This window comes from Gavialis gangeticus, unplaced genomic scaffold (genome assembly GCF_001723915.1).
Source record: "Gavialis gangeticus isolate Ggan-Ray unplaced genomic scaffold, GavGan_comp1, whole genome shotgun sequence".
Classification (NCBI taxonomy): Eukaryota; Metazoa; Chordata; order Crocodylia; family Gavialidae; genus Gavialis; species Gavialis gangeticus.
The window spans coordinates 153,810,777-153,824,991 of NW_017729022.1; the positions used below are offsets into that span (position 1 = coordinate 153,810,777).

The following is a 14,215-nucleotide window of genomic DNA, read 5'->3' on the forward strand; positions in this document are numbered from 1 at the left end:
TAGCCTCCAGGGGATAAAATCAGCAATTTATGCAACACATGCTTTGGAGGGAAGTTGAGGTGAGTGAGGGCAAAGGAGGGATTTGCCCAGTAAACCCAAGGTAAAGAAGAGTGCAGGACTGATTAGTACAGCCTAACTGAATTATGAAACAGTGCAAGAAGCAAGAGTGATTACTTTTTAAGTTTGAATGAATTGGAGGCTGTGATTAAGAAGTACAGCATGATTTACTTTATCGGTGCAAATCAATGGCAACTACTACCTGCAGTCTCTGCATCTCCTGCTGCGAGCAGCCCTGCCTCCCCCTCTTCCCTGCCCCCTCCCACATGCCCCGTGCTCCTAGATTCTCTGCTTGCCAGTGAGTTTGTTTTTTTTTGCAGTGAGCCTGCCTTTTTTCACATAGCCAATCCAAATTCGTGGTTTCCACAAAAATCACACATTCACGAATAGATTCCTACACAAAGTACGCTATTATTTTTTACTGCGCCTAATCATTTTTTCATTTGTTTGATTAGCTTTTTGATGAAAAAAGGCTTATCTACCCCCCATAGCCAGTGTGCATAGGAGGGGCAGGAGCAGGAGAAGCTGCCACTGGAGGTGAGGGGAGCAGAACACCCTTGCCAGCCCAGGCCCTTGCCAACTCGGCCCCAGCCAATGCACAGCTTCTGGCAGGGCTGTTCCCAGTGAGGCTGGCCAAGTCCTGCTCTGCTCCCCTTGCCTCCAGGAGTTGCCCAGCTGAAGCTTCTCGCCTGCCCGCAACAGCTCAGCAGGGGCAAAAGCAAGAGGAAGAGCTGTCACTGGAGGCGAGGGGAGCAAAGCAGCACTCAGCCTACTGCAAGCTGCATGCACTGGCCAGGGCCTGGGCTGGCAAGGGTATTCCACTCCCCTCACCTCCAGTGGCAGCTTCTCCTCCTGCTCCTGCCCCTCCTATCCACACTGGCTGAGGGCGGTTGTGGGCAGTAGGGGAAGAGGGGGAAGCTTCAGCCAGGCAGCTTCAGCCAGGCAGCTCCTGCCTCAACAAGCAGGGCTCCAGCTCCGGCTCCCAGCCACCTTCCACCTGCTCCATCCACTCAGCACAACGAGCAGGTGAAAGGTGGATGGGAGGTGAAGCCAGAGTTGGAGCCCTGCAGACTGGAGCAGGAGCCATGCGGCTGAAGCCCCCTCCCTGCCCCACGCCCCCCACCCCGAGCAGTGCAGCAGGGGCAGGAGCAGGAGCTGCCACTGGAGGTGAGGGGAGCAGAACTGCCCTGCTGGCCTGTGGCAGGGCTGTTCCCGGTGTAGCTGCAGCCAGCCAGGAGCTGCTCTGCTCCCCTTGCCTCCAGTGGCAGCTTCTCCTCCAGCTCTCGCCCCTGCTGTGCCACTCTGGGTGGGCAGGAGGGGAAGGTATGCAGAGAACTTCAGCCAGGAGGCTCCCACTGAGCAGCACTGGGAACAGACCCATTGGAAGCAGTGTGCACTGGTTGGGACCTGGGCCTGTGGGTGCAGGCAAGAGTATGGTGTGGACTGCCCTGGAGGAAGCAGATGAAGCTCAGCCCCATGTGGGGTGCTGCAGGGGCAACTGTGGGCCAGATCTGGTCAGTTGGTGGGCTGGTTTCAGCCCACGGGCTGTATTTTGCCCACCTCTGTTTTACAAGTAGCAACTTAATGGAAAAAGTATGGAAATGTAAAAAACCCAAACTCTGAAGCCATTTTCTTTTGCCTGTGTTTTACAACTCTCTCTCAAATGGACTAATAAAGATCCATAATCAAACATCCCTTGCAGAAAAGGCCCAGTCAGGAATCTTTCAATTCTAAAACTAAGTGTTATCCGCTTGGTTAAATATTAAAAATCAGGAGGATCCTAAGGGACCTGTTTTTAATCAAAATGTGACTGGCAATACCTTTATTAGCCACACATCTTATAGCAAACACTAGGAAGTGTAGGTAGGCAAGAATCCTGCTTTACACTCCTGTTTTCCTAGAATGTTTAAAAGGCAAGCCCATTTAAATCAGACTAAGCAGCTCAGTCTTTTTTTTTCCACAAAAAGAGATCAACAAACCCAACTATGAATCTTCCCCATTTCTCCAAAATATGGCAGAACTGCTATCCTTATCCATATCTGGATTTGCTCTACTGATCCAGAGTTTGAGAAATTTCTATTAGAAAAAAGCCTAAAGGGTGAATGCATTTTTACTGTCTAGATAAACTGCAAGACAAAAGCCTTTTAGGAAAAGACCAATGGTGCTTGTTGTTACCAGAATTGAAGAAAGAAAAAAGTCTGCCAAGCAGTAGTATTATATCTTTTATCTGCTTTTCAAGGATCCTAAAACCAAAAGGATTCTAGGAATATATACTCTAACTCAGAGGTTAACAATCTATAACCTGTGGGCTGGATCTAGCCCTGGAGCCATTGGATCTGGCCTTTGGTAGTGTGGGAACTCAGTGGCAGGGACTTTGCTTGCTTCATGTTGCACTATACTGTGAGCAGGTGGCTGGGCAGTGGGGAACTTTCCTGTGCCATGTCACAGCTGGGTGGAAGGGAGACAGGCAGCGGTGGTGGCTGCACCAGCAGTTGGGTCCTAGCACCGGCTCACCTTAGACCTGAGATGGGCCATTGCTGCCTGCTGCTGGAAAAAGTTGCTTTCTACTGCTCTGCATCAGACATCCTGGTAAATCCTCATGCAACCACTTATAACAATCAACAACAAATAATATACCTGGTTCTTCTGAGTTCTCATTGCATCTATTTCATACTCAGCATACTGGGGATCCAGGGCAGGATCCTTGGAATCTTTTAAGTCACTGTTCCTCTAAAAACAAATTTAAAAAAGTGTAAGAATCGCAAATCACAAAGTTTATCTTTCAGTGCTCCAGCAAAATATTCAGTAATCAATTTAAGGTCTGTGTTTACAGAAATATTACTATTCTTGCAAAAGCATTAAAAATGAGCATTTGTCATCAATCACAAGAAAAATGAAATAGATCATGTTAATTTAAGAAGCAAAGTTGGTAAGATCTTCATTCTTAGCAAAGTTTCATTCTTAGGAGAGCTGATTACTAATCTAACTCCATGCCTCATTTCTCTGAAAGTGAAAGTTAAAAACTGCAAATCCTGCCTGCTTGTTGTGCATCTCCCAAAGTGCAAAAAGTGACATGACAACCTCTTCAATAACACTTTCAGTGTTCTTTGTTATATTCATCCAAACTGCCCCCATTCTGCTGCCTTGCTTAGCCCTGGCACTATAGTACCTTATGGTTTTCCCTGTAGTCTGAAAATCTTGAGCACTGTCATGGTATTACTGAATTTGTTTTATCTATTAAGTTCTTTTTATGTCTCATGATTTACATAGAGAACTAACAGAAAAAAGGTTTGGACAAAGTATCCTAAAAGTTTAAATAACTATACCTTCATTAACCATTTTGACTCTACTCCAAACTCCCTGTATTTCATTCTTTAATTCTTCTCAAACAAAATAAATCTTAGCAGCCTCTCCATTCCTCTTTTAATGACTGAGGATATAAACAGCCATTATCTTTGGAGCAGGATCAGTTGTGTCGGGATGTGTCCCAGACCAGACGATTGCTTCACTGGCAGATATTGCCTGGAACTGTTGTTCTGCTGGGTCAGGCCCCTGCTGTGCTTGGCTATGGCCTAGGCAGTGCCCCAGATCGGGGTGCAGCAGTGAGATGCCACAGGAATCCCCTGGTTGAGGTGCAGCAGGAATCCCTGTAGAGCATTCTCACCGTGCGTGTCTGCAAGCAGGTGAACTCCCAAGCAGGTTCCCCTGCTGGCAGATGCATGCCAAGGTGTGGCAATCTAATTTCTGCAGTATGCAATAAGCAAACAACATCCCCTGACTTAAGGATGCCAAACTGTGATTACCTTTGCCTGCAGCAACATTTTTGGGCATTTGGAGTGCAACGGGTACTAGAATGTCTGTTTGCTCGTAACCCATGCTACCATAAAAAAATTATGGAGGCATAAGAATAACATGTTTGCACCTTCACCTACGTATGGACCTATATGCATAGTTCCAGCTTGCATATAGGTCCAGTAAGGGAGGATAACTGAGATCTGGACTGAGTAGATTACAGTACAAAAACTGTGGAAACTACATAAGCTTTAAATACTTGTCTGAAGTTTGGACAAGCATTTGTATTTTACTGTCTCTTTTGTTTACCCTTTTTGACCACTACTAGTTATGACAACTTCCTGTCTTCACCAATTGTCCCCTAACCTATTCACTTCCCACAAAGACCCATTCAAATATGCATCCCTAAACAACCAGCGTGCTTTGAGTAGCTTTCAATCAGTAAGTGTCTTCAGCAAATGCTGGTAGGAAACTGTCCTGTCACATGCACTTATGAAAAGATCACATTTATGGTATAAACCAAATAAACTAAAATTGTGTACGTTCTTTAGCTATTTAAAAGAGTACCTTTTGAGCAAACGAGAAAACATCCTACTAGCAAAAACAAACAATAAAATGGATAGAAAAATAATAAATATAAGTTTTTTTAAGAATGAAAATTTTATCTGTAATATTTTTGCTAGCAGCTTCTTTCCTGAACCATAACAAATAGGTATAACCTCCCCCTCTCAATTCAGTCTCATGTCCTCTGTTGTTAGATGCTTTACTACTAAACGTTTATAAAATGTGCAAGCACTCTAGCAACAAATTATTAACTTTCAGAGAACAGTCTGAAATTACATTAACTAATTGGAAGACAACTCTACATTTAAGTGTCCTTTTTGATAAAAATTCTGATTGTTACATACTGCATTCTAGTCATTTACCAGTACACAACATGGTGGACTGAATGAGGAGATAAACTGCTAGGACAGAGAAAATTACTGGGCAAGATTTTTCTTATTCTGCTGTACAGCATCTCTCCTCGTTCAGAACAAAAATAAAGTAGGAAGCAGTGAGTTACAGAAATGGAGAAGGAGAAAAGATAAAACAGAATTATAATTATTAACATCATAAGCAGAAATAGAAATCTTTCCACATAAGGTGAGCTTTATAATTTAAGAAGCTATTTGGGAACCAACCCAATAAAATCTTAGTACAAAAAGATACATCCACAGAGAAATGGAAAACATTTTGCATATTTTCTTCTATTCAGAGGAAAATTCAGATACTTTCTGATTTCCAGCTGAATTAGAGACCAGAAAGTGAACCCCGTTTTCCTCCAGGAACAGTTTCCAAAATCCCAGCATGTTACTTTTATGAGATTTTAGCATCTTCAGCAAGTTTGAGGCCTTAGGAGCCTAACATTTTGAATGGAATGACATGGAAAAACATATGGATGAATGAAATGGACTGACATATGGATCCATATCTGAACCTGAAACTTTTCTCCACTCTCAAACATTGTTGAAGCTAATGAAGAAATCCTATTGAATTAAATTTTCTTTCAGTGCCCTGAATAAGTGTAAATGGTCCTGCAGAAAGGGCTGGAGTCAAGCCCCTGCTATGGACCTGCGAAACCAGCAAAATGAACACGGGACAGGTCCAGGAGAAAAAGGTAGGCTCCAGGGGCATGAGACAACATGTCCCAGGAAGCCTGTGCTGATTGGCCTCAAAGGTGGACCAGGCAGTTTAAAGAAGATGCCAAACAGAGGATTGTCATTTGGCATTCCCCGGAGCAGGAAAAACACAGCAGAGCTGAGAGCTGTATGGACTGGGGAAGAAGAGGGCCCAGGCAGCCAAACCCTGGGACCCAGATGAGCCACAAGCAAGGATCAGACTTGTCCTCCAGGAGAGATAAGTAAAAGCAGACGGCAGGGCAGTGTGGGTCACTCTGGCAACCCTAGAGATGGGTCAAGATGGGAGATATTTCCAAGACAGCCAGTGGAGACTGGTAGAGTGGGGGAGAGGATGGACCCGATGAGAGTAGCATGCTTTGGAGGGAAGTCGAGGTGAGTGAGGGCAAAGGAGGGATTTGCCCAGTAAACCCAAGGAAAAGAAAAGAAGAGTGCAGGACTGATTAGTACAGCCTAACTGAATTATGAAACAGTGCAAGAAGCAAGAGCGATTACTTTTTAAGTTTGAATGAATTGGAGGCTGTGATTAAGAAATATACCATGATTTACTTTATTGGTGCAAATCAATGGCAACTGAAAAGAAGTGCAGAGGGGTTGATTTATGATTACGCATGGTTTTAAAGCCTGTACCTTAGAGTGTCCAAGGAAATTAGGCTTGTAAAGCCTCAAGTAAGGCCAAGGAAAGGCTGAAAGAATAAATAAGTTGATCTGAGGACTAGTTATAGGAATTTTGAGTTCCATGAGGGAAGACACGCAAGAAGCGAAGGAAAGTGAAAAGAAGGTCTTGCTCACAGAAAACCTGACAACTTAATACCAGAGAGGGATTTGATCAGAGGAGAAACAAGGACCAGTGAGCAAGACCAAACAACTTGACAGAACCCCAAGAGGGGGCTTTGCTAGGCATCCCCACTCCATAAAATAAAGATACTTAATATACAATTACACTATATATTCCATGCAAAACGTTAGGCATCCTGAACAGGGATTTTCCACCACAATCCTGAGAGGAAAGGGGCAGGGTGTAGAGGAGGTGGAGCCCTGCAGAAGACTTGTGACCCTGCCAGACAGCCCTTCGCCCAAAGAGCCATCCAACCTCCCTAATGGAATTAAACTATCAAGATGTGGTAGGCAAGCAGGAGGGTGGAACAAAGGTTAGTGGTTTTCCAGCACAGCACTATGTTGAAGGCACATGTGCGCTCACAGGTCCATGAAGGATTCTCATCTGCTTGGAAATCCTTTTTCCTGGTTGACACTTCGCATGGCACAGTTGTTACTCTGGATCAGAAATAAGGCCCTGGCATGTTGATTTGACTAAAAGATGCAAGCCATGATAGAATGATCATTCTCCCATGCCTCATTCCCTATTAAAGTCTCAATTGGTGGCACAGCAAAGGCTTCACTGTGAAGCTCCTGAAAAAACTACCTACAGCTGGGGTATCCACCCTTTTTGAATGTGCGGCCGGATCATGAACTTTTTATCACCCAGTGGGCTGGCAGGAGCAGGCACTTGCGTGGCCTGTCCAGTCTGGCCGCAGCCTGGGGGCGCAGGGGCCAAGGGGTGCCGCCTGACCCCGCCGTGTCCTCTCTGCCACCTGGACAGCCTTGAGGATGCTCCCACACCTGTGCACCTGGGCTCAGCAGCCAGGGGGACATATGGGGACTCTACAGGGGGGTGCAGGATGTGCAAGGATACCCCCCTGCTCCCTCTCCCCTGGGGCAGCACGAGCCCAAGCGGCAGGGGTCCCTCCCTCCCTGAGGCTCGTGACTCACCACCCCCAGTGCAATGGCTGCAGGCGCAGGAGGATGCGGGGAGGCACGAGCGGCGCTGGTTTCCTGCCCCAACAGCCACAGCAGCAGCATCCTTCTGAACCGGCATCTGCGCTCACTGCGCTGTGACCTGCTCCAGCCCACGTGGCTGGCAGGGACTGGTGCAGGGCAGGGCCGGCATGCTAATGAGGGAGGGGCAGGGCTAGGAACGGAAACCCTGCAATGTGGGAGAGAGGAGGAGCTGGCATGCAAATGAGGGAGGGGCAGGGCTAGGAATGGAAACCCTGCAATGTGGGAGAGGGGAGGAGCTGGTATGCAAATGAGGGGGGAGGGGTGGAGCTGCATCGCATCAGCAACGCCAAGCTGACGCGGTGTGTGTGGGAACTGTGTCTCTTTCCCAGCTCTTCAGCAGCCACAAGGGGTGGGAACGAAAGTGAACAGCATTTACTTTCATTTCCCATCACAGCACTGCAGGCCAGAGAAAATGGCGTGGCAGGCTACAGGGCGGCCCACGGGCTGTATGTTGGACAAGCCTGACCTACAGCAACTCTTGAATTTGACTTAAGGCTTGCAGGGCTTCTTGGGTGCCTGTAGACATGCAGAGACACTGCTCCAATACAACGTAATTACAGCATGTCAGAACAGGCTTGATTAATCGAGTGAGGCTTGGGAGGATGGTCCTCATTCTCTCAGAGCCACTCTAACTAAAGTACCCCATCCTCTCCCTGCCCCCTGCCCCCAGAGCATGTGTAAAGATGCCCCTTGATTGCTCTGGTAGGGTGCAGAGGGAGCTGCTTCAGCAGTGCTGTCTGGAGAAACCAGAGGATTAATATGTCAGTACTCTGTTTATACCTCAGCTGAGGAGAACAAAGACTTAAATGTTAAATTAGAACATTACTTTATAAAAGCAAATAAAATTTAAAGTTGCAAAGTAAAGTAGTTTGGAGAAACTGATTTGCCAGCATTTGGCCTGAACTGAAAGGCAATGGTTTAGTCAACCATACTGAACTGTCTTTAAAATCTGCAGATTATCCATTTGTTCTGAATAAGGAGAGCAATTGTTAGGCCTGTGCAAACCCTCTAGTATTCGCTTCAGACTCAGATTCGACTGATTCGGGGAACGGCGATTAGATTTGGTGATCTGAATTACTGTCCCAAATCAATTTGGCTGAGTCTGATTTGGAGATTCGGCTGCCACCGAATCAGTTGAATCTCCAAATCAAACATGCCTCATCCCCCGCCTGCTCTCCCCATCCCATCAATGGCTGCCCTGCCCAGCCCCAGCCTCCAGGCTCTTTAAAAAAAAAAAGTCCAGCACTCGCTGGCTGCTGCCACGTAGGGGAGAGCAATCCCTGCTGCCCCCCACTACCCCCACCTGCTCTCCCAACCCCAGCGTCCCAGCTCTGTAAAAAAACAAACAAACAAACAAAAAAACCCCTACTCACTGGTTGCTGCCAGGTGGGGGGCAATTCCCACTGCCCCCCACCGGCTCTCCCAACCACCTTCATGGCTGTCCCGCCTGGCCCCAGCATCAGATCTTGCAGGGGGGAAAAAAGCCCCACACTCACCAGCTCCTACTAGGTGGCTAGGTGGGGGGGGGAGATCCCTGCTTCCCCCTACTGCCCCATGCTGCATAGGTGGGGGGGCTCTGCCACAAGCCCCCAGAAGCCCTGAGGCTGCTGTAGAAGCCACTGAGTGCCAGGCTTTTTTCTTTTTTTTAAAGAGCAGGGAGCTGGGGCCAGGCGGGACAGCCATTGACAGGGCTGGGAGAGCGGGCAGGGAATGGGGACTTGTGGCAGAGGCCCCCATGCAGATTGGGGCAGTGGGGGGCAACAGGGATCACCCCCCCCCCACCTGGCAGCAGTCAGTGAGTGCAGGGTTGTTTTTTTTAAAGAACCAGAGCTGGGACCAGGCAGGGCAGCCATGGGGGCGGGGGGGTTAGGAGAGCAGACAGGGGTCAAGGGGCACTCAGGGAGGCTGGAGGAGCAGGCAGGAGATGGGGCCTGGCAGGAATCCCCCCACAGTTCCCCACTCCAGCTCCCCCCCACCACTTACCAGCATGGAGTGCAGGTCCAGCTCTCTGCAGCAGTGAGCAGGAACTGCCCGAATCTCCAAAGCTCTCCAAATCTTTTCCGAATCAATTTGCACCTTTTTACTGGTCTCCTGATTCGATTTGGATTCAGAGATTTGGCCGCCAGATTGGGCCAAATCTCCCTCGAACCAAATCAGCACCCAATGCTTCATATAGCCCTAGTAATTGTGCTACAGAAATAAAATACATACCATAGGTGGAAATGCTTTCTCATATACTTTCTTCCACAAATCCAACGGAGTATGAGCATGTAGTTTTCCAATATCACTGTCTGAGGCAGGTGGTGGTCCTAAAGATTACAGCATGATACAGAATGTTATCAGCATGCTGTCCTAACAAAATGAATTGCTATACTATGTTCTGCTTCAGTCCATCTAATTTAGTGTGGTGAATGAGCCTGAAGAAAATGTAGATCCTCTATTATAAGGCTATCGCATGTGATTATACAGTGTGTTTTCTTCTTTTGGACTTGAGCTACTTATCAATTTATAATCTAGAATTATTACAACAAATACTGTATTTATTCGAATCCAAGATGAGGCTTTTCCTCACATTAACATGGGGAGGAAAAAGCCTTGCTTTGAATCTGAATATCAGTCTGAGGCATAGCTAGGTCCAGCCGCAATTGGCCCAGGGTCAGAGCCACTGCCTGCCCTAGGCTGGTGCTAGAGTGAGTGCTGTTGCCACCACCACCCCCTGGCCAGAGCCAGAACCAGAGCCAATGCAGAGGCCAAGCAACATTGGTAGCGGGGTAGGAGGCAGGCAGCAGGAGGGCAGGTGGCTTGAAGGGGAGAAGGTGGCAGCATGGGGCAAGTGGCAGGGGGAGCAAGGGTCAGACCATCTGCCCCCCATCGCTGCTTTCCCCACTGCAGCAGTGGGAAGGGAAGGGGATGAATTTAAGATGACCCTCCAATAATTATATTATATACAAGGAAAATCATAAACATATTTATAATTTTCCATGTACATAATTTAGTTATTTGAGGGGGTCAACTTAAAGTCAAAGTCATACTGGATTCAGGTTAACATGGTAACCCTTATATTTTTCATCTTAACTAGTGTAACAGCAGAATCTATGTTTAGTAATTTAAATGTTCACTTTTTCTTTTAAATTATTTGCCTCTTTGTTGTACTTCTTGAATTAAATCATTTATGGTTAATTAGCATTTTTAAATCTGGTTTGAACTTATTTCCTCTAATTTCAAAAAGCTATGAATAACAAAACTGTTGGACAAGAAGTTCACTAACCTATTTGACTTAGAGAATCTAATCCTGCTGGGATAAACAGTGGTTTATTTTGATCCACTGATATGGATTTGCTAAGCAGATAAAAGAAAAGAAACCAAATTAATATTAGTAATCAATTGCCCATCAAATAATTACCCTATCAGACAAAGGTGAGCTTCACATTTGGTTCCAAGTACATATACACCTAAAAATATTGTTCCTATCCATTACTATCCCCCTTAAGAACCAAAAATCTTTAAAAATGTGAGGGGCAATGATTTTTGTGGGGGATACCTTTTATTGCTTTTATTGGACCAACTGCATGGGTGGGAAAGATTAACAATGTAGGGAGTTTTATTTGCTCTGGGCCAGGCAGCCAAGACCCAGGAGAAAGAATCCAAAGTAAAACTCTTGCACAGATGGTATCTTTAGAGAAAATATATTTTGATGATATTTGGGGTCAAAATATAGGGCGTTTATACATGTGCTCTGGGATCAGTGGGGGGAACTTTAATTAGAGTGGCTCCAAGAGCCGCTATAATTAAAGCGTACCGAGTGCCTTGAGTATCAGTGTCCCCGTGTTTAAAAATGGCAAACAAGCTTTACATAAAGTATCCCTGCTGCCATTTTTAAGTGCAGGGATGCTGATACACGAGACACTGGAGGCTGCTGAAGTGTGGTATTTAACATACTTGATTAACTGTCTGCTCCAATGCAGTGTAATTACAGGCAGTCCATAACAGTCGCTGTAATTACAGCACGTTGGAGCAGCCTTGCTGCTCATGTATAGGTGCCCAATATTTTGAAAAAGCCTTTAGAAATACTCAAACTCCGTACTCAAAACTCTCAATAAATAAAATAAGATAAAGGACTGTAATTATGTTACCTTCTTTCAAAGCCAAAGGCCAAATGATTAATAAGAATACGTGCTTTCAGCAGAAGGGTATCAGGTTTGCCTGTAAACTATAAGAAATCAAGGAATAAAGTACATGTTATTCTGTTCTGTAACAGAACTTTGAACAAATTACACTTTGTGTTATGAATAGATTACAGACAGAGGTCCTAGATAGTTTCTTAATTAAATTATGCTAGGATAAAATAAACTGGGAGTGATTCTATCAAAGCTAGTTAGTATTTGAAATCAAAATCAGGCTCATTGGTTAACAGAAATGTGTATCAGTCAGTTATATATGTCAAGAGAGTTGAAATGAAAACCTGCATTCAAGAAAGAAAAGAAGATGGAATTTTCTAAATTTATAAGGACTTACAACTTATGATTTATACATTTTAAACTAAGAGAACTTTTGTAAGAAATTAACGAATTAAGTCTTTAAACTACATTGTCTAAAATACCATGAACACTAAGAATTGAACCAAAAAAACTACAAAAATGTTCACTTAGGATTTAATTTAAATCACATGATAAAAGAAGCTTTACATTCAGTGGCTAAATAAGAGTTAATAATATAAATTAATCAGAAGGCAGCCACAAAAAAATTCCCTGGAGCATTCTTCTTTCTCTTTCAGCTTGTGAATTTTGTTTTTAAATAGCAAATTTCCCAAGCCAAGTCCTGTTTTTATGGAATGAAATTAAAATTCTGTTGTTTTTTTCAGTGGGATTAGTACCTGGTCTCCACAGAGCAGTTCTGCTATCCTATATTGTTAATAAATATAGGTTTAACACACATATTAGCTTTCTTTTTACCTAAAAAATAATCCACCTGCCAGAAAAAAGAAAAAGCCTCTGAGCTCTTGTACAAAGCAGAAAATGTCTATTTTTTCTAAGGAGTCCCCTTATGTTTCACCATGGAAGACCTAAAGTGCAGGCTTTGGCAAAAAAAGAAACTTGCTCCAGTTTAGCTTAATGTGTAATGATAAGCCATTCAAAAGGATGACCTTCTAATACCTGTTTAAGATTTAGTTTAGCTTCACTAAACTGATTAGAAAAAAATCAAGCCATTCTAAAAATACCTAAGAATATCCACTCAGTGTTTCATATCTGTTTAATATTACATCTGAAGTTAAACTACTGCAATTTAGACTATGGACAAAGGTACCTTTTAACAGCTTTAAATGCAGGGGAAGAGGATGGGAAGAGGAGCTGCCACACAGGCAAGTGTTAGCTAAATCCTTGTAACTTTAGCCCTATAGGAAACATGGTTAGAAAACTGAGGAATTATACAGTTGGCTCACCAATGGATATAACTCACCCATCACTTATAAGCCCAAATAATACTGCATAAGAGGTTCACTATTTGAGGGAGCCACTATAATAAGCCTTGATCATTTGGCTCAAGCACATCATGTTTATATTGCTGTTTTATATTTCTATTTTAAAATGTTGTTCCATCCCCTAAATAACTGCTCATCTCTCTCCTCCTATAACAAAACAGAATGTACAAACCACTAATGATGCTCCATAATAATGTGAAACAAATCGAAGAGTCTTGCATATTATTTTCCTCATTTCAGAATCAAATTCCTGAAGTTCACATTTGGAAATATGCCAAAAAGAAACAAAAAAACAAGAATATTTTACACAGAGATTTTTTTGCATGAACTACATTGTGCATTTCTTACAGTACAGAATGTAGCTAACATAATAATTAGATCTCAATTCAGTAACAACTTACTGGAACTTGAAAATAGGAATCTGTTTCTGTTTTTTTTCCACTTACAGAGAGGGCACCTATCTCAGACAATATGTTACTGTAGCCTTAAGTCTAATCACTGCCTGAATTAACCTCTAAACTGGCTATGCATTTTCATATTCAAAGGATCCTTGAGTGTCCTTAGACATATGGTTTCCTGTCTTCTAAACTCTACGCACAAACCACATATAAGCATTTTAATTAATGTCGGTTCAGTATGTGTTGTATAAAGATGACAGACCTCCTTTAAAAAAACTGTGGAGTTTTTGTCTAAGTGAAGCCAGGATTTTATCCTGTGCCTGTTTAGTGGTGAATAGTTTACAGAGCTGAGATAATTATGGCTCTGTTAAACAAAGCAAATCCATAACCAAAAAGAAACTAAAGGGCTGCCAACTATATATAAATGTACAGACAGTCCATAACAAAAAGAAAACTAAAAATGGTTGTCCATGAAGTGAATCGTGCTGCCCATAAACCAGCCTGATTGAAAATCCATTATCAGAATGAGGCTGGATGTAAATGTTGATGTATAGACAGAGCACAGTACAGCCATCTTGTGTCTATGCGGGTATGCAATTCAGTACCCTGCAGAGAACTCTCCATTAGGGCTTTGTGGCCCATGGGAGCCTTTATAGCTCCCTTTCCCTCCTTGCCTCCCTCCCCCCTCCAGTGGTATGCTGCTGCACCTTTGTCACCTGCTTGTAATGGTTGCTCACCTTGAAAGCAAGCAGGGCTGTGTGGCCCTGGGCAGTCTGAGAACCTGGGCGGGACAGGAAGTGGGGCAGTGCAGCCAGGACACAGCAGTGAAGGTGGAGAAAGGCAGTGGGTAGGAGTCCATGCTCAGATGGGGACAGCAGGGCCACCAGGACTAAGGCTGGGCGGGGGCTAAGATGGTGGCAGCACAGTGCAGGCTGTAGTCAAGGGTATCAGGGTGTTCTGTGAGTGGAGAAACC

At 44.4% G+C, this 14,215-nt stretch overlaps 1 protein-coding gene across 2 annotated transcripts in view; it reads right to left on the reverse strand.

Moving 5' to 3' along the window:
• The window catches only part of DYNC2LI1 (dynein cytoplasmic 2 light intermediate chain 1), a 40,320-nt gene that overhangs the window by 7,134 nt on the left and 18,971 nt on the right, over positions 1 to 14,215 (reverse strand). For both annotated transcript variants that reach the window (XM_019516361.1, XM_019516360.1), the window contains 5 exons: positions 13,016 to 13,093; positions 11,498 to 11,574; positions 10,633 to 10,703; positions 9,576 to 9,673; positions 2,695 to 2,787 (listed from right to left, as the gene is read on the reverse strand). In XM_019516361.1, the coding sequence (XP_019371906.1) occupies positions 2,695 to 2,787; positions 9,576 to 9,673; positions 10,633 to 10,703; positions 11,498 to 11,574; positions 13,016 to 13,093 (417 nt within the window). The remainder of the gene's footprint in view (positions 1 to 2,694; positions 2,788 to 9,575; positions 9,674 to 10,632; positions 10,704 to 11,497; positions 11,575 to 13,015; positions 13,094 to 14,215) is intronic.